General features: G+C 34.6%; 1 protein-coding gene across 1 annotated transcript in view; it reads right to left on the reverse strand.

Annotated features, from left to right (window-relative positions):
• The window catches only part of COL24A1 (collagen type XXIV alpha 1 chain), a 388,650-nt gene that overhangs the window by 137,473 nt on the left and 230,342 nt on the right, over window positions 1-20,835 (reverse strand). The window contains exons 27-32 of the mRNA XM_033225467.1: window positions 20,757-20,810; window positions 19,036-19,089; window positions 8,456-8,509; window positions 8,130-8,174; window positions 7,967-8,011; window positions 1,604-1,657 (exon numbers count right to left, since the gene is read on the reverse strand). Coding sequence (XP_033081358.1) covers window positions 1,604-1,657; window positions 7,967-8,011; window positions 8,130-8,174; window positions 8,456-8,509; window positions 19,036-19,089; window positions 20,757-20,810 — 306 coding nt within the window. The remainder of the gene's footprint in view (window positions 1-1,603; window positions 1,658-7,966; window positions 8,012-8,129; window positions 8,175-8,455; window positions 8,510-19,035; window positions 19,090-20,756; window positions 20,811-20,835) is intronic.

Here is a 20,835-nt window from a genome sequence, read left to right on the forward strand (position 1 = left end):
TCTACTCTGAATCCAACTGCCAACTTCATGTTTCTCAAAGACACCTCAAATTCAACAGTTACACTGAATTTATAATCTTCCATTCTCAAACCTACTTTTCTGTGGTTTTTTTTTTCTGTTTCAGTGAATATTATCATCAACTCTTTAATACAGTAAGCCAGAAATTTAAGAATTATACCTCACATATGGAGTCTTTATTACCTATTGATTTTATCCCCTTTTGAATCATTCTGTCCACTTCATTTCTCTGCTCATAAAAAAAGGTGTTGCTGATTTTTATCTGTATTATTGCAACAGCCAGCCATTCTTGGCTCCTTCCATTTTGTGATTTGACTGATATTTACAAAATAGATATCAGATAATAAACTAAATAATCTGATAATAAAGCTAGTCCCAGACCTTTAATAACATCCTTTGTTCTAAGGATAAAAATTAAAAATGTTGGCAATAGCCCTCATAAAGCTATGTGTGTTTTGCCACCTGCCTCCTTTCTAACCCCATCTGGCACTTACTTATATATACCAGGCATTATACCAGGAAAGGGGATTACAAAGATAAAATAAATGGTCTCTGATTTCAAGCAGGTTACAGACTTTTTGGGGGATACACTTAAGTAAATAGTGTTAAAGAGAGTTGCATTATTTTAGGTCAGATAAACATCAGAATTGAAATGACAGGTTAAGATATACATAATAGGGAGAAAACCAAGAAGGATTTAGCTTAAAAAATCAACAACATATCTAAAATTCTTTATTTGGAAAGAACTATATATACTGTCAAATCTTTACTTATTGTTTTGAGAGCTTATATCATAGGCTAAATATATAAATGAGGAAAAGGTTATGATAAGAATAGCTCTTTGACTTAGAATTTTCCATTTGCTACTAACTAAATGAATTATACAAAAGCCACTTGTAAATCTTTGTGTCAACTGATGATAAAATCAATGCAGTTGTTTGAAAGACTATATTGTATTGTACATCTTAGAAGCACATTGTAGCACATTACATCTGACACCATTAACCAGAAGAATGACTTCATTGGCAAAAAAGAATAAATTGTAAGAAAGTAGGTGTGACAGGTCTTTCCTTTTCACAACTTACCTTCCACGGAAACTCGGAAACCGTTTCATAACGATTTCATAAGTTTTTGTATTGATGTAAATTTTTGTACTGTTGATGTAACTGCATTTCTGTCATGTTTGCACATTTTGGCCCATCAGAATGTTTGGCTTCTATATGATCTTCTAATTATAGAAATTGCCTCATAAATGTGATTGTGCGTGTGTGGCAATGTAATATTATAAGAACAGCAAGCCATTCAGAAACAGAATTTCTGAGATTCAATAAAACAGAGTTTTCTTTGTTGAAAACAGAAATATGCTCAGATTTAACAGCTCCAGAAAAACAGCACCATATTTGACTATATGAAACCAGAAAGGCACTATAAACTATTATTTTTTATTCTATGTAATTTGTCTGTGGTGTCTATGATAAATGCTGCTTTCTAAAACATACCAGTCACAGCACAGCAGAGCAATAATGGAAACGTAAATGTACATTATGAGAAAAACACAATTAGAAAAGTATAAACATAAACTTACTGGCTCTCCTGGAAGTCCTCTGTCACCTGTACTTCCAGGCAATCCCTGTAAACCCTGGACAAATAAAGGCAATACTTGTAGGAAAAGTGTTGTGTGAAGATGTTTTAGACAGTTTCCTTACCTTAGCTTTCCTATGGATCCTTCCACCCAACTTTTCTGTCTGTCTACTGCTATATATATATATATATGCTTTTGTGGTAAATTTACTATTTTAACCATTTTTAAATGTAGTTATGTGGCATTGTGTACATTCACATTGCTGTGTAACCGTCACCAGAACTTTTTCGTCTTCCCAAACTGAAACTCTGTATCCATTAAAAACTAACTCCCCATCACCCCTTTTTTCTATTCCCTGGCAATCACCATTCTATTTTCTGTCTCTATGAATTCGAATATCCTAAGTACCTCATATCAGTGAGATCATACAATATCTGCCTTTCTGTGACTGGCTTATTTTACCTAGCATAATGTCTTCAAGATTCATCCCTGTTGTAGCATGCGTGAAAACGTTCTGCTTTTTAAGGTTGGGTCCACTGTATGCATATCCCACATTTTGTTTATATATTAGTCTATCAAAGAACATGGATTACTTTCAACTTTTGGCTATTGTGAATAATGTGGCCCTGAACATGGGTATACAAGTATCTGTATGAGTCCCTTTTTTCAATTATTTGGGTCTCTACCTAGAAGTGGAACTGATAGATCATATGGCTAATTCTCTAACTTCTTGACAAACCACCAAACTGTTTTCCACAGCAGTCCCCCTATTTTATATTTGTACCAGTAATGAACAAGGGTTCCAATTCCTCCACATCCTTGGCCACACATATTTTCTTTTTTTTTATGACAGCATTATAATGTTTGTGAAATAGTATCCCATGGTGGTTTGATTTTCATTTCCCTAATGACGAGTGATGTTGAGCATCTTTTCATGTGCTTACTGGCCATTTGTATACCTTCTCTGGAGAAATGCCTGTTCAAGTCCTTTGCTCATTTTTCCATCAGGTTGTTTTTTTATTCTTGAGTTGTAGGAGTTATTTGTATCTACTCCCATTTTTTATTTAATCCTCACTCCTATACTGTGACAAATAATTATCCAAAATTATTTTAAATCTGAATTTCTTTACAGTTTTAATATCCATATAAAGTTTCCTTTTTCAAAAAATAATAATGTCCTTGCAATGTGTTAATAAGTATGACTTACGTCTTTAAACTCTGGCAAGGCACAGGAGACTTGGAACCTAGATAACCGGAAATAACCATACTGAACCTGTAACTTCCTTTTTTCTCCATCTTTACACTCTTTGTAGTACCATAAAAGAGTGTTTCAGATATGAAGTAGATAGAACACTAAACCAAATTCTGAGTCTTCTCTGACTCAGTCAAAGATTTATTGAGCATTTACTCTGTGCGAGGCACTGATGACCACTGACAATACATAACATGTTGACCCATTTGTAAGTTGCATCTTCTTTTTTTGCTTTATTTTATTTATTGATTGATTTTTTTGAGATGGAGTCTCACTCTGTTGCCCAAGCTGGAGTGCAGTGGCATGATCTCGGCTCACTGCAAGTTCCCCATCCCGGGCTCACGCCATTCTCCTGCCTCAGCCTCCCGAGTAGCTGGGACTACAGGCGCCCACCACCACGCCTGGCTAATTTTTTTATTCTGTATTTTTAGTAGAGATGGGGTTTCACCATGTTAGCCAGGATGATTTCGATCTCCTGACCTCGTGATCCGCCCGCCTTGGCCTCCCAAAGTGCTGGGATTACAGGCGTGAGCCACTGTGCCCAGCCATAAGTTGCATCTTCTACATTACTGACCTTGGGAAAGTTGATAACTATACAGCTAATCACAAATACCATTTTACCTTAAAAAACTAAAAGGTATAAAAATATGACATTAAATTAGAAGTAAAGATATTCAAAGTTCTTAGCAACACACTGTCTTCTAAGTTATAATCTTTAACGCTATGTTCAGTTTTTCTGGCTAGGGAAAGGGAACTATGTAAAATTATGGACTCCCATCTAGTTGAGGCTCTGTTTCAGTCATGTAAATGATATGGTGCCTATTTACTCCAGGCTCCTTAATTAAAAGATAGGATCATTATAAGGAATCTCTCTGTGCCTAGTAGACCAACTGAAATATACAGAAAACCAGAACTTTAAATGATATCTGCCCAATTTTCTTTGTAAAGTATGTATAGACATAATATCGAGCTTATCATGTACTTTTAATGCTGTTGATACTGCATAAAAGCTCTTTTGCAAAGCCATGAAATAATTTAAGTGGACTCTGTTTTTATTGGGGAAAAAGCGGAAAAGCACAAGCTGGAATAAAATAAAAATTATCTTTAAGGTTTTTTAGAACTCCCTTCTCCATTACTTCAACCCAGTAACTGTGATAATGATGACCATGAGGATAACAATGGTTATTTTGGTTGTTATTTATTAGAGCCTGTGCCAGGAACATAATAAATAACATTTGTTATACATTTGTTATAACTATAAAAAGATTTCCTATATCAAAGATGGGGAAACTGAAGCCCAGAGAAGTAATTTGTACAAAGTCAAGACTGCTACTAAGTGGCAAAGCCAATATATGACTTCCAATATGATTGATTCCAATAAAATATAATGATACATTATATGCAAGGGAATAATGATATATATATATAACTGTGGACTACTTATCAGAAATACCGACGGCCAAAAGAAAATGGTAAGTTATCCTTATAGAGCTGAATAAAAACAAAAAAATCCCCCAAAAGACTCTGTCGACCTAAAATCTGATATCCGGTGAAACTGTACTTCAAAAGTAAAGGAGAAATAAAGACATTTCATAAACAAAAACTAAGAGAAATATGTACTAGCAGACTTTACTACAAGAAATATAAAGGATGTTCTATAGGTTACAGGGAAATGACACCATTTGGAAACACAAATCTTCAGAAAGGAATGAACAGCATCAGAAAAGGCAAATGTATGGGTAAATGATAAACATTATTTCCCCATTAAACATCTCTAAAGTATGTATTTCATTTACATTATGAAAACATTTTATTTATATTAAAGCAAAAATTATAACTTTGCAAATGTGTAGTTTAAAATATATGTAGATACAATACATAAAATTTTTAATGCTATAATTATAATTATATATATAGCATAATTATAATTATATATATAAATATAATTATAATTATGCTATAATTATAGCATAAAAAAGTATTAGTAAATGGACCTATATTGTTGGCAAGTTTCTTACACTTGTGTTAAGTATTTACATAAAACACTTATTTTGTGGCACTTCACAGAAGAAGTTTGCTGACCCTTGACCTAGAATAACCATGGAAAATTATAATGAGAAGAAATAGAGCTAAAAATCCAACAGACAGATTAAAATAGAATTCTCAAAATTATTCAATGCAAACAGAAGACATTGAACAATAACAACAAAAAGGAAACAAAGAAAAACAGATCATTAAATGGGAGACCCAAATTAACCATATCAATTAAGTATCAATAATTACATTAAATTGAAATTGAACAAATGCTCAAATTAAAAGGCAGAAATTGTCAGAATGAATAAAACGCAAGGTCTAACTATAAGATAAGATATTCACTTTAAATATCAAGACACAGATAGGTTGAAAGTAAATTAAGGAACAAGATATGCCATGTAAGCAGCAAGCATAAGAAACCTGGAGAAACTTTATATTAGTATTAATATCAGATGAGGTATACTTCATAACAAATAGTATTACCAGGAGTAAAAAGCATTACCAGAGATAAAGAAGAATATTTTTTAACAAATAAAAGGATCAGCTGATGAGGAAGATATAATAATTACAAATGTGAATAAACTTACAATAGAATTTAAAAATACATAAAGCAAAATTGGAAAGAATTAAAGGTAGACATAGAGAAATGTAAAAATTATAGTCGGGAGAATTTTTACACCCCTATCTCACAAACTGATAGAATATCTAGATTTAAAAAAATACTCAGTAATGTATGAGTTATGATAGTTTTTATATTATTTAGAGAACCTAAAATAGTGATCCAGGCCTTAACACCTTATTAACACAGTGGATTGTGGTCTTTCTTCCTGATTTTCTTTTGAGTCAGATGTATGGGAGGCAAGTATTGTATAGGAAACAGGGTTGGTCCACAGACAAATACACTTTTACCAGTTATCTGGATTACCAGAGCACTATGTGTTGCCAGTTTTCATTTAATTCCTGGCTTAAAATTATGAAAACTTAGAGATGGAGAGGGTCTTAGAGCTCTTATCCAAACCATTTTAAAAATAAAGAATATGTATTTTTAGAGATGGGGGTCTCACTACATTGCTCTAGCTGGTCTCGAACTCCTGGGCTCAAGAGACCTTTCTTCCTCTGCCTCTGAAACTGCTGTGATTACAGGCATGAGCCATTATGCCTAGCCCTAACCAATTTAAACACGGTTATATGGTTTCTAGGAGCATACACTAGACCAAAGGTCAATCTGACCTCGAATTTAGTTTTCTAATGTACACCACTGCCTGTTTGTTGATAGTGCATAAATGACTAGAGACACTAAGACTGTGCTGAAGGATCAAATGAATCTTTGGGGCTTGTTTGGCTTTTTTCAATTGATTGTTCCCAGCTTCTCCAAGATCTCAATTCAATCAAGGAGAAGGAGACAATGTAGGTATAGAGCCAAGTAAACCTCAATAACTATTATAAATTCATATTTAATGTCCAACCTTGTCATGCACTAAGGTAACTTAATTCTTCCAGGAGACTACGCAACACGTTTGCCAGGGTAAGGTTTCAAATCAGGGTGAGGTTACAAAATGATTCTAGTATCTTTTATTTAATTGAGAAAGTCAAACATGAAATATTACATTTATACAAGCATATCTTGATGGGCTAAAAATGAAGGTAAAATTCTAGGGAAGGTAAAAAATGAATGACCTATAATTTTACCTTCATTTTCAGTACATAAATGAATACAAAATGAATAAGTAATTTTATTTATCTGGGCCTCATTTTTTTTAAAATGAGAGGAATGAACTTGAGCTCCAAACTTTTCCACTCACTGCAATGTATCGGCACTGTATAAAGTATAGCAAAGTAGTCAATATATACAAACACCATTTATATCGATATAATAGAAACTCAGATGATGAATATTAAAACTCAAGTAACATTCTTTGAGGATAACGTTAATCAATAATATATCGCCACACACAAGTTCTTTCCCAGACATAGTCATTTATTTTCTGTCTTAGGTCTCTGGTATTTTATGTTGGATCACTGTTAAATACAATGTTATTGTGGGAAACAGCGGGCAGGGGGCAGCAGATTTCAAAAAGGAACAAGCAAATGCAGTGACATTTACTATGTAAACAATTATTAATATTATAGCAGCTAAAACATTTTTATTCTATCCTTTTCTGTCTCCCGAGCTGCAATCTATTTATATTATCTATTTTTATAACTTTATATTATATATATGTGTATATAACAAATCAAAATGTCATCATTAAAAATTAAAATTCTGAATGAAAGTAAAAATATTCATATACCTAAGCTTATGTGCTCATATACATGTACTATCTTATGTGTCTATGTGTAAGTATGCATGTGTGGGTAAATCTTTATTTAACTTCTTTTTCCTCTTACTTAGTGATGATAACCACAGAACTTGTTGCCTTTCAGGGAAAAAAATGTATAATTCTGGTAAGATTTTTGATGGTAGGAAAATAACTAGTATTATAAAATATTAACAACTCCTAAGAAGTGCCATGGGAAGGCATGATGACACACACAGCTCTACACTCCAAAGGCCTAAAAGGAATTCAAGTTGAGTGAAAAAAAAACTAGGCAAGAGGCCCGAAAAAATTTACTTATTATGTTAGCTTTATTAATGTCTCACTATATTTATATGTCATGCCATTTTATTTTGAAATGGGTTTTACAGTAAAACTAATTTATCTTCACTCTACTTATCATAGAGTGAAGTAAAAGTATCAGTTATAACCACCAGTTACGGATAGGTACAACCCAGGCTCAGAATGGATAAGCAACTTGCTCAAATAAAACAATGACCCAATGATTAAAGGAGAAAAAGAACTTACATTCTTTTAGTCCAACGTACTGAACACTAAACAATAGTTGTATCAGAGAATAAAGCAGATAAGGGTAATCAGTTCATAATTTATACATATATCAAGATATCACATTGTATACTGCAAATATATGCAATTTTTACGTGTCAAAAAATCCCCCAAACATTGTTTGAGCAGTCCCTCTCCTCAGAAAATAGCAGATAAAAATTGTTCATAGCCTGATTTTTTTTTTTTTTTATTACTTACTGGTTTCCCTTGAACTCCTCTTTCTCCAGGGTTTCCAGTCTTCCCCTACACGAGAAAGAAAATGCTTGAGTCAAGTAGTCCCCTCCAAAAAGATTAATCATACTAAGAAAAACAAAAAAGACTTAAAATGTTCATCTTTAATGTGAAATGTTTTATTACTTACAATAAGACCATGAGGCCCTCTTTTTCCTTGATCTCCTTTTTCACCCTAACAAAGCATCAAAGCCAGGTGAGTTAGTAAGAATGTGAATTATCGTCTTATATATGCTAGCATATATTCACATACAAAAAGATAGTAAGTATATAGTTCAATACTGAAAAGTAAACATCTCTGTGTGTGTAGTAAAAACTTTTATGTGTTTCATACTTAGACAAAGAGAAAATTTAGAACCATATTTTTGTAAGGAAATATGTTGTTTTTTAGACCAGTAAGACATACGGGTTCAATAAAATTTAACTGTATATGAAATGAGAAAAATCAGTGATTACCTTGGCACCTTGTATACCTTGTTCCCCTAAGAGACCATCTGGTCCTCTTGGTCCCTAGAGGTGAAAAAAATATCCTGTTGTTAATTTGAAATGTTCCCTTTTCTTTCTTTCTTTTTTTTTTTTTTAACTGTTAAGTGTCCTCACAGGTGAAGATGCTGTGCCCTTCTTTAGTTGACAAACTCCTTCTGCTTGATTTTATGCCTGACAACAGAAAATAATACAGCTGCGTATATGGCTCAACCTCTCTGCATGGGAGAATCAGGCCATGTTTTTAAGATTTAATGACAAATAGTAAGTCAAATGAGCACAAAAATAGCTAACTCAGAGGTTGAGGTGGTTATAGGTGTGTTATTTGGGTATTTCGTTCACTTTATAGTTTACTCAGCAGTCAACCAGGATTTATTCTTAATCAACTCTAAATCAAAAGTGGCTGGATTTGTTTCTCTAAACAGTCTCCTTAAGTTTAATATTTTAAGATGGTGCTCTTTTCACATTATTAGAAAATGATACCAATGCAGGAACAGAAAACCAAACACAGCATTTTCTCACTTATAAGTGGGAGCTGAACGATGAGCACACATGGACACATGGTGAGGAACAACACACACTGGGGCCTGTCACGGGGCCTGGGGGGAGGCAGTGCATCAGGAGGAATAGCTAATGGATGCTGGACTTAATACCTAAGTGATGGGATGATCTGTGCAGCAAACCACTATGTCACATGTTTACCTGTGCAACAAACCTGCACATCCTGCACATGTGCCCCTGAACTTAAAATAAAAATTAAAGAAAAAAAAAGAAATAAAGTTTAGCTGGAATGAAAAAAAAAAAAAGAAAGAAAATGAGTGCTGACTGCATTATACCTGCTATGCAACTGCTTGCCAGGAATTACTGGGAGATGGCAGGAGCACAGAAAAGGTAGAGAAAATACTACTGAAAATATTCGTGTAAATTTGAAACTTCCCAGTGTTCATTCAATAATTAGTTGCAAAAAAGCTGTTGCAAAAGTCATTCTATAATAAAATGATAGAATACTCTTTCGTTAAATTATCACTTTCTTTGGAAGACCTTAAAGTCTTTGTTCAGGGACTTAATTCAATTCTACAGACTCTAACTGAATACCTCTGGAAAAGGAATTGTATTAAGTGTTACGGTGATTTATAATTGAGAGAAAGTTTCTCTATTATACAAATACACAAAAGACAATAATGTATATATAGAGATAAGACATGCCAAGGGCCAAAACAAGAATTCAAAGAAGGAGACAACCTTCACATTTGTAATGGGAATAAAGATATTTTTAGCAGGTGGAGGTCGAGATCTCCTGGACTTATTCCAAATAGAAGAAACTCTACACTGAGGGATAGTATGAGAAGAAAATACAGAGGCATGAAAAAAGATGGTCACAGAATAAAAACATAGTTTGTTTGGTTAGGCTATTGATTACACGTTGACAAATATTAAGATGTAAGTGTGGAAAAGAAGACTAGGACTTATAAGGTGAAGGACTGAAGTTTACTTTTAAATAATCTGGCAGAAAACTGATGCTGAAGATTTCTATACAGAACAGTGACACACATCTCCCAGGACAACATACAGATTTGAAGGAGTCCTTTAGGCTTCAGAATCTTCTCTTGTATCACATCTGAGATAAGCTTTGGTTTAGCTTTATATTATTAAAAGCTATTTACTATAATAGGACTCCCTTCTTGGGAACTCTTAGGGTAACTGCATTCCTTGATCCTCTGAGGCACATTCATGGATTTGGACAGAACACACACTTCATGGAGGATCTGTAGCTCCACTGATCCTGATAAAGCCATAGCTCCGGCCCTACAATTTCTAAGTCTATATTCAAGGTACTCCATAATCTACTCCCAACTTCCTTTCTGCTCTATTTTCCAGTGAAGGACTGAAAAACTGAACTACAGTCTTACTGTGCAAAACCTTGAAGATCAAGTTGAGGAGCATAGACTTAATTTAATAGATCAGTATTTTTTAACATGTGTTATTCATTCAGCAGATGTATACTGAGTGCCTACTAAAAGCCAGGCATTGTTTTAGGTCCAGAGGACATGGTAGGGAGAAGAGACAAATCCCTGAATTCATGAACAAGCAAATAAGTATGTAAAACTAAATTATAAAATGAAAATATGTAGTTAAGTATAATGAAGAAAAATAAAGAACTAGAGAGTATCCAAGGTGGAGAGGACTATTTTAGATAGGGTGGCCTGAAAAGTCTCTCTAAAGTGACATGTGGGTAGATACCTAAAAGAGGTAAGATTGCAAGCTACGCAAATGATTTGGGGAAGGTCACTGTAGCAGAAAAAACAGCAAGTGCAAAGTTCTGATGAGGGGGCATGCTTAGAATATTCAATAATTGAGTATCTGAAGATGAAAAAAGAACAATGTTCAAAGGATAACTCAAGTCTTAAGAATGAAGGTCCCTCAGGACTTTGCTCTAATAATCACCCTCAACCCTCAAGATGATCTTGAAATTTCATCCATCTGTATTGATTCTTTTTCTCTAGCACCTTCAATGCCTAATTCTTCTCTTTTTGCTCTGAAAGAAACACAGCTAACTTTTTTGAGTAACAAAAGAAGAAGGCCGAAAGAGTGTGAAAAGGAATGAGTCGTCAACATTCTAAAATACTATAAAAAACAAGTAAGGTCTAAATTGAAAATGTGTCCACTGGTAATTAATTGGGCCCTTAAAACTCTTTTACAACCTAGAATTTCTATGTATTTCTTTGATATTTTATTACTGAGTAATTGGTAGAAGATAACAGCATCAATAGGAAGCAAATTAGAAATGTAGATTTGCTTGGGGTGGAGAGGAAGGAGTGGTGGAAGATAAGGAGTTCCACTCTAGATGATCAAGCCCAATGAAGTAGATATCTCCAAGGCTAATGATAGAGAGTTAGAAAGTTAGAAGTCATTCTGAGTTTACATGGTGGCAGCCATAAGCATTAAGCTTCAAAAGGCCCCCAGACACACAGTTGTACATTTAGAATTTTTTTAAAAAAGATTGTTTGGTCCAAAGATAGAAAATACGTTTCATTTCTTAGATAAATCAGATTAAGTGGCTGCGTAGATATATACGTAGAAAAGGCGGCATCTAGCTGGACTAAGTCTTATAATTAATTGCCAGTTTCTTGTTTGGGCACAGAAATCACCTACTGCCATGGCTGAACTAGTCCAAACCCCAATTTTTAAGATGAAGAAACTGAAGTCTGTAGATGTTAGATGAGTAGCCTGACTCCCATGATGTCTAAATATACAAAGACTGAATGACTATGCTTTATTAAGTTTATCATATTTTTTCAAAGGTTAGAAAGAAATGAGGTTAATCCTGTTAGCAAGTGAATTCAGGCTGGAATAGAGGACCTGAAATTCAGAAGTTTACAAAATGAATATTAAACATTCACAAGTAAAGTGCTGATTGGTATTGCAAATCAAGGGAACTCCTTCTAAAATTAAGGAATACATATAGTAATGATAACCACTCATGTTATGTTTTACATTTAAAAAATACTTTTACTACTTAAAGCAATCTAGAGATTCAGTGCAATCCTTATCAAAATACCAATGTCATTTTTCACAGAGATAGAAAAACAAATCCTAAGATTCATATGGAACACAAAAAAGAGCCCAAATAGCCAAAGTAATCCTAAGCAAAAAGAATAAAGCTAGAAGCACCACACTACATGACTTTAAAGTACACTACTGGGCTGGGTGTGGTGGCTCACACCTGTAATCCAATATTTTGGGAAGCCAAGGAGGGAGGATCACTTGAGCCCAGGAGTTCAAGATCAACCTGGGTAAGATGGCAAGACCCTGTCTCTACAAAAAATTTAAAAATTAGCCAGGCATGGTGGAATGTGCCTGTAGAACCAGCTACTTGGTAGGCTGAGGCAGTAGGATCATGTGAGCCCAGGAATTTGAGGCAGCAATGTGCTATGATTACATCACTGCACTCCAGCCTGGGTGACAGAGTGACACCCCATCTTTAAAAGATAAATAAAATAAAATAAAATAAAATAAACTACAAAACTATAGTTACCAAAACAGCATGGTACTAGTATAAAAACAGACACATAGGCCAATAGAACAGAGAGCCCAGAAATAAATCTACACATTTATAGCCAGCTGATTTTTGACAAAGGTGCCAAGAACACACAACGGGGTATGAATGGTCTCTTCAATAAATGATGTTAAGAAAACTGTATATCCAGATGCAGAAGAATTAAATTAAACCCTTATCTCTCACCATATACAAAAATCAACTCAAAATGGATTAAAGACTTAAATATGAAGACTCAGAACTATAAAACTTCTAGAAGAAAATGGGAAAAGCTCCACGACATTGGTTTGGGCAATAATTTTTGGGTTAAAACCTCAAAAGCACAGGAAACAAAACCAAAAACAGACAAATGGGACTATGGTAAACTAAAAAGCTTCCGTACAACATAAGAAACAATCAACAGTTGAAGAGACAACCTGTTGAATGAGAGAATATATTTGCAAATTATTCATCTGACAAGGGACTATATATCCAGAATTCACAAGGAACTCAAACAACTCAGTAGTTACAAAAATAATTCTATTAAAAATTGGGGAAAAGACATGAGCAGATATTTCTTAAGAGACAAACAAATGGCCAACAGATACATGAAAAAATGCTCAACATCACAAATTATCAGGAAAGATGAAAATCAAAACCACAATAAGATATCATCATATCACAGAAAGAATGACTATTATCAAAAAGACAAAAAACAACAGATATTGGCCAGGATGCACAGCAAAGGGAACTCTTATATACTGTTGGTGAGAATGTGAATTATTACTAATTCCATAGCCACTAGGGAAAAGAGTATGCAGATTATGGAGCCTGGGTGTAGTGGCTCACGCCTATAATCCCAGCACTTTGGAGGCCAAGGTGGGTGGGATCACCTGACGTCAGGAGTTGGAGACCAGCCTGGCTAACATGGTGAAATCCCGTCTCTAATAAAAATACAAAATTAGCTGGGCGAGGTGGCTGGTGCCTGTAATCCCAGCTACTCAGGAGTTTGAGACAGGAGAATCGTTTGAACCTGGGAGGCACAGGTTGCAGTGAGCTGAGATCATGCCACTGCATTCCAGCCTGGGCAACAGGGTGAGACAACAGGGTGAGACTCTGTCTCAAAAAAAAAAAAAAGAACTACCATACAATCCAGCAATTCCACTACTGGGTATTTATCCAAAGGAAAATAAATCAGATATCAAAGGGACTTTTGCACCCATGTTTATTGCCGCACTATTCACAATAGCAAATACATGGAATCAGCTAAGTGTCCTTCAATGGACAAATGGATAAATAAAGTGTGGTATACCTACACAGTGGAATAATTTGTAGGAACATGGATGGAACTGGAGGTCATTATGTTAAGTGAAATAACCCAGGCACAGAAAGACAAATACTGCATGTTCTCACTTGAAGGAATGAAGGACATACCATCCCAAAATACGTCATGAAAACACTGGAGAAACTGTAGTTTCCAGAAGGGCAAGCTGATCTCTCTTCCTGAATGCAGCAAGCAACCAAGACCCCTCTGGGAGAGCTACCTTCTCCATACCAGTATGAGAAAACAGTCCTTATCACCAGAGACTTAGAATTGAAGGCTGCAATGGACCTGAATAAACACACTTAATGAAGTAACTCGTATCTTCCACCTGCTTTACACCCCCACTCCCAATATATCTCCTAGTGACTTCCCTAGAAATGTTTACCACTCTAGCTAGATTTTCTTTGTCCTGTCACTTTTTCTCAGATTTATCACTCTTTGTCTGAGAAGTATAAAAGCATCTTGTTTTGGGCACTTCAGACTTCACTCTCTTGTAAAGATCCCCATATACACACAAAACTAATATAATTTGTAACTTGTCTTTGTTAATCTGCCTGGTGTCAATCAGGTTTCCAGAGCCCGCTGAAAAACCCACTGAGGACTAAAATGGGGGCTGGATGTGATCTCTAGCTGCCCTACACACTCACATGTGGGAGCTAAAAATTCATTTCATGGAGGTAGAGAGTAGGATGATAGATACCAGAGGCTGGGAAGGGTGTATGGGTGGGAGAGGGAGATAAAAGGAGGTTAGTGGATACAAACATGCAATGAAATACAGAAATAAGTTCTTTTGTTCAATAACAGAGTAGGGTGACTGTAGTTAGCAATAATTTATTGTATATTTCAAAATAACGAGAAGAGTGGACTTGAAATGTTCCCAACACATAGAAATGATAAATGCTAAAGGTAATGCATACCTAATACCCTGACTTGTTTATGATTCATTCTATGCATGTAACAAAACATCACACCCACCCCATAAATATGTACAAACAGTAACAATAAAAAATAAAAGAATGCTTCTTTAAAAAACCCTTTACTTAGTAAAATACTTTCACTTTATTATTTCATTTTCTAAGTCAAGACAACACAGAGAATGAAGAAAGAGAAGCTGCGTGACTACAGTGATGATAACCACATTTAGTTTTAAAAAACAACCCAAAGGTCTAAGTAATGCAGTTATGTTAATTAAAGGTAATAAAGCCTCAAGTTGCTAGATAAGAGCTTAAGGCTGGCAGAAGAACTCTAGGAGAGCTTGGTACTCTCTCTGTTTAAAGCAAGAGTAAGCTAATTAACTGAAAGCTTAGCTTTACCAACATCTTTAAATTTCACTTTGATATTGGTTATAGAAATTATCTCATGGGTTAGTGTATATGTCTGCTTTGACTTCTAAGACAAAATAAGCTTTATGACAGGCTATAAGAAAGTTAGGCAAATAGCATTATAATAGGCACCTAAATTTGGCATAGTTATATTTTAAAATAATCGTTTAAAAATATCTCATGGATATTCTCTTGGAGTAACTATGCTGGCTAAAGAGAAAACCTAATATTTACATTCTTAGGAAAATTAAAGTTGGCTGCACTGAGCTGTATTAGTAAGTTCTCATAGCAGAAATAAAAATTTGACAGCTCAGCTACTACACAAACTAAGCATGTTTTGTAAAATAAATGCTACTTGAATTATAGGCAATAACTAAATTCACAAATAATCAATTTACAGAACCACTACTTCATATGAATATTAACATCACTCACGTGCCTAACTAATTAGGCCTAGCAGTCTTTTCTGGCTCATGATTTATACAGCTGAAACAAAACGTTCTATTAAGCAGAAACTAACATTATCAGTGATTTTAAGGAAAAAAAAATCTTTTGATTCTCTTCTTGTTATAAACTATTTCAGGAGAAGAAACCATAGAGGAAGATCCGGCTTATCATCTGGAGTGCTTCAGTATTGAATCTAGCTTTGAATCTAAATTTGAAAATTGAGGACTGCTTACCACTATATGGTAAGCATTTCCTTGAAGGGACAAATTTCAGAATTTCTATAGGCAGATCAATTTTACCTCCTCCATAGAAAACCTTAAAACATTACATGTTTTAATATAGTTATTTTAATCTTTCCCTCCCATTTAAATCTTAAGTGGCATAGTCTGAATAAAAATACTCAGTTGCATGCCTCTATGCTGCCCCTCTAGAGAAACAGTGCAAACTTAAATGTGTCTCATGATCCTTACCAATTCATGGTCAAGAAAAAAGATGAGGTTAACTTTGCTCTGTGTCATCATCTCTCCTGTTTGGGTAGCTGCACACAGAGGCATGTAATGGAGTAATACCAGGGGATCAGCTGCCTAGCTCTGAAGAGTTCAATTATAGCTGATGCTGTGCTGATTTCTAGTGACCCAAGAGGCTAAACCACTGTCTTTCTGGTACTGAATTAGAGAACCTGCTAGCTCATATTGTCTACATAAGGGACATGATTTTGTGTATCATATTAATTAGCTTTGGTATATTAAGTTATTTCATTTTATTTAATTATTCTTCAGCTAAACATACAGGGTAGAAACAAAGCTTAGAGTATGTAGGATAAATAATAATACTTTAAAGTTTATGCCATGTTTCTCATCTAAGAACCTCTGTAAGAATGATATTTTTAGACAATCCTGTTATCTTTTTCAGCTATATAAAAGGCAGGATTACTTAGGCTGTTTCTTGAGATGGTAGGACATTAGTGCTTGTTTGGGTTTTTCCTGTTCTTTGGAAAAATTGCCATATTGCATGATCCTTCAAAAACCATTAGACTGGAAAATCTATGTGGTTTAGATCTAAGAGATAATTAAGTCTAGAATCCTCCATGGTATTAATAGTGTTTGACAAATTGCAGGGAATCAGTAAATGTTAGATAGCTGTATGGTGGATGGATGGGCAGGAGAGAAGCAGATAGGAAGCAGACTCCTTGGAGTAGTCTTACCCTTCATTATGGTCATAGGGCAATATGTTAACAGCACCAATCACAGTCAGAACAGCAAGAGAGTATAAGTACCAGTTCCATAATGAAAAGTCTCTATGTGGTCTCTGAGCAAATGTACTTAGGCAGAGCTTCCCTCCAACATACTATGACACATATTTGCCACAAAGAGATTACAGATATGCTGAAATTAGTGCCCTCCTCAGTCTTTGGGGTGGCAAGGAAAGGCCAGACACAGGAATCTGCAGCTAGGTACCCTTTTCATTTATCTCAGTAGGCTGGACCAATATTCTCATTTTTTGTGTGTGTGAGTGAAAAACATTGGGAAGAATGGGCCTAGAGTATTGGGATTACAGCCCTAGTGGGAAATGGATTGAAGAGAGAAGAGAGTAAAAACAGGAATATATCAGTGGCTACCAGAAGGGAACGTCCCAACTATTTTGTTTCTCAAATATTCTGGTCTTCAGTCCTTTTTTTGTATACCCAATGTCCATTGTTTACCTAAAATAGTCATTCAGTAAAGAAAGCTCTCTCTCTCTCTCTCTCTCTCTTTCTCTCTCTCTCTCTCTCTCTCTCTCTAAAGCCCTTATTTCTAAACAAAGCTTCCTTGTTGGATCCTGGGTAAAATTTTTAAAAATGATGAAGAACCATTTAGGGAGAGAATCAGTAAACTGTATTTGAAGGATGTGAGGAAAACAGATCCTTGGGGAAGTAGGAATTGATGATAAAGTGACATCAGGAAACAGTAATAGGATCACGGTGAAGTTAGAAAACTGCAGAACAAACGAACTTCCCATATGACTTAATGAGACAGCACAAAGTGGTTTAGGAAAAGACTGTGCTTAGATACACAGTTTCTGCCTAAGGACTCAAATTATTTAATTAACAGAAGGAGCAAATAAGTATTTCTTCTTTTTCTCATCTGTCACAAATTGGTTGAACTTTCCCATTGTGACTAATACAAAGTTGAATAAACATATTTGACCTAACTAAATATTGAATGCTGGCAGGGTACTATCCACTAAATGCAGTTTGGGTACAAATCATCTATCATCATTTTTTATTTTATTGTAAATCTCATTTGGGCTAATATATTAGAGATGTGACCATAGAGTATAAATCTGGAACCCAGGAAGGAAAATAGTTTTTCAGAAAAGAAACAATAATAAAGGCAAATCTGCTCTCTTTCTTCAAGCTTCACTGAAAACACAGGACATGACTTTAAAGTCATTACTTCGAATTGGGAATTCATTAACAACCTCCTCCCATTTGCAAACTGGAACTGGAAAACTGCAGGTTTTTTTTTTTTTTTTTTAAATCATGGTTAGGTAGAGGATATTTTTAGAATTTTAAAATATTTTCTTCATAAGCTCTAAAATTTAAACCAAGGTAAGGTCAAGGCATAACACAGAATCCTTAAAGCCCACATATCCAAATTTATTTTAAAAATACTCCCTGATATTCCATATGGTATTGAATAGCATGGGCTTTGGAGTCAGACACACTAAGATTTGAATACTGGTTGTGCCATTTCTATGTGTGTCTATAGAGGCCATATACTTAAACTTTGAGAGCCCCGGTTTCCTCAACTATAATATCTAAGATATAATATTTCTCCCTCTTGGGTGGTTTTGAGTATTGAGATAATATATGAAAAAGTGTCTGGCATGTGACAGGCTTGCAGTAAATAGTGGCTCTTATTTCTTTAAAAAGGATTTAATGTTTAAGATACAACTTAAAGAGATGAAGATTTGTTATTTAATTCTGTATACATAATTATTAGACAATGATGATTATAATAACTTTGATTTACAATTAATAAGCTCTTATTCATCTTGTGTATCTTTGTTCCACTTATTGCTTTTTATTTTGTCATGATGTCATTTTTCCTTGCTATGTAAGTCTGTAGAGAAATAATTCATTTAAAGATCTTCACATTTACCATTCTCTCAAAGAATGGAATTGGAGGTTGGGAATAAGAAACAAGAATTCTGTATGAGTTAGTGATATACATAAAAATTAAAATGGAAAAGTGTGATTTTGTAACTACAAATGATTATGAGTCGTATTTCAGTTAACGTAGGGCATTCATCTAATATAATGAAAATAGAAAAAAACCTGACAAGATCTAAGCAGAATTCTAGAAGGTATGATGCTATTTTTGTTGCACATTTTCCACTATTTATGAAGTTATTAATGTACTTTTTTCCACAGATTACTTACTCTTTGTCCTTTAGAACCTTGACTCCCAGGTGGTCCTCTTGCCCCCACATGACCCTATATGTTGTAAATTTAAAAATCAGTTGTACAATTCACAAGAATACTATCAGAATAATAGCCATAATCTTTCTTATAACATATATCATTCTCCCAGGACATTCTTAAAATTGATTAGTCTTCCTTAAAAATATGCTTTAACCACACTGCCCTCTACCAATATTCTACTTTTGAAATATTCTACTCTTTGGACAAATTTAATGTCTGGGTGTTTACACCCTGAACAAAAAATGGAGAAGCCTTTAATATTCACTGACCAAGTTGTTTTCAGAAGGCACACATATGGAGCGATGGAGAAAGGAGATATCCATTCAGCTAGTCAGATCAGTCTATTCTGCCTGGCCATTAAAAAAGCAATGGCTATCATGGTAATATTTCTTTACTATTATTCTAGACATTTATGACAATCCCATCACATAAAAAGTAGTTTTTTTGTTATCATAAAAATGCCACAAAATGTTCCAAATTAATATGCTATAAAAATAGCCTGCAATGGAGATTAAGTTGCTATTTATTATTAAGTCAATTAAAATGAATTCTTTTTATAGCTACAGTCTTTAATCAAGACTCAGCTGGAAAACAAAATTTATTTATCTGTTAACCTAAGGTAGATAAAAATGAAGTAAACTTTAGTATTTCAAATTTATTTATTTTATGTGACTAAAGAGATTAGTAACTGTTCCTGAGACTAGTCTTCCTAAATTTAAAAGCCAACAACATATTTACAAATATACTAGAAAATCAGGCTTATTTTTAAAACAGAAGCTTCACAAATAATAAGTTTTCGCTGATATGAAAAGTTCTGCTCAGGGGATCCTAAAGGCTGATCTTTTTCATATTTTAAGTTCACAATAGTTGTAAGATTCGGATAAGCAAAATTAATTTAGGGGAACATTTCATTATCTTTTTGTAAACAAATGGAATATTTTCAATACCCCAATTTTTGTTTAATAAATATGTTTTTATGAATTTTATCTGGTTGTGTGAAAATATTTACAAATTTCCAAGAAAATTATGTTGGAACTTACACTTATGATTTATTTATCCAATTGGTCTCACTTCTAATCTTACTAATCCTGTTTCCTTATATGTGGTTATTCAAAAGAAACTTCAAAGCATTTTAGCTTAGGTTGCAGGACTGAAATTGATTATATACCAAGTAGAGGTAAGGAAGTTCAAGATATCATGACAAATTCAAGAGTGTTTTGTATAGTTGGGAGAGAAGCAGTCTCCACTAGTTTACACATGACTTACTTTGAATAAAAACCAACAATAAAGCGTAACAATTGGTGAGTTTAAATGAAAATAAACACTCTAGAAGGAATCATAGGCCAGGCGCGGTGGCTCAAGCCTGTAATCCCAGCACTTTGGGAGGCTGAGACGGGCGGATCATGAGGTCAGGAGATTAAGACCAGCCTGGCTAACACGGTGAAACCCCACTCTACTAAAAAAAAAATACAAAAAACTAGCTGGGCGAGGTGGCGGGCGCCTGTAGTCCAAGCTACTCGGGAGGCTGAGGCAGGAGAATGGCGGGAACCCGGGAGGCGGAGCTTGCAGTGAGCTGAGATCCGGCCACTGCACTCCAGCCTGGGCCACAGAGCGAGACTCGGTCTCAAAAAAAAAAAAAAAAAAAAAAGAAGGAATCATAAAGTCTTTCTGGTACTTACAGGTAATCCCAATGGACCGATAGGTCCTGGAACCCCAGGAGGACCTGGATATCCCTATAATTTAAGGAAAATATCAAAA

The sequence above is a fragment of the Trachypithecus francoisi genome, unplaced genomic scaffold (assembly GCF_009764315.1).
Source record: "Trachypithecus francoisi isolate TF-2019V2 unplaced genomic scaffold, Tfra_2.0 Lachesis_group12, whole genome shotgun sequence".
Lineage (NCBI taxonomy): Eukaryota > Metazoa > Chordata > Mammalia > Primates > Cercopithecidae > Trachypithecus > Trachypithecus francoisi.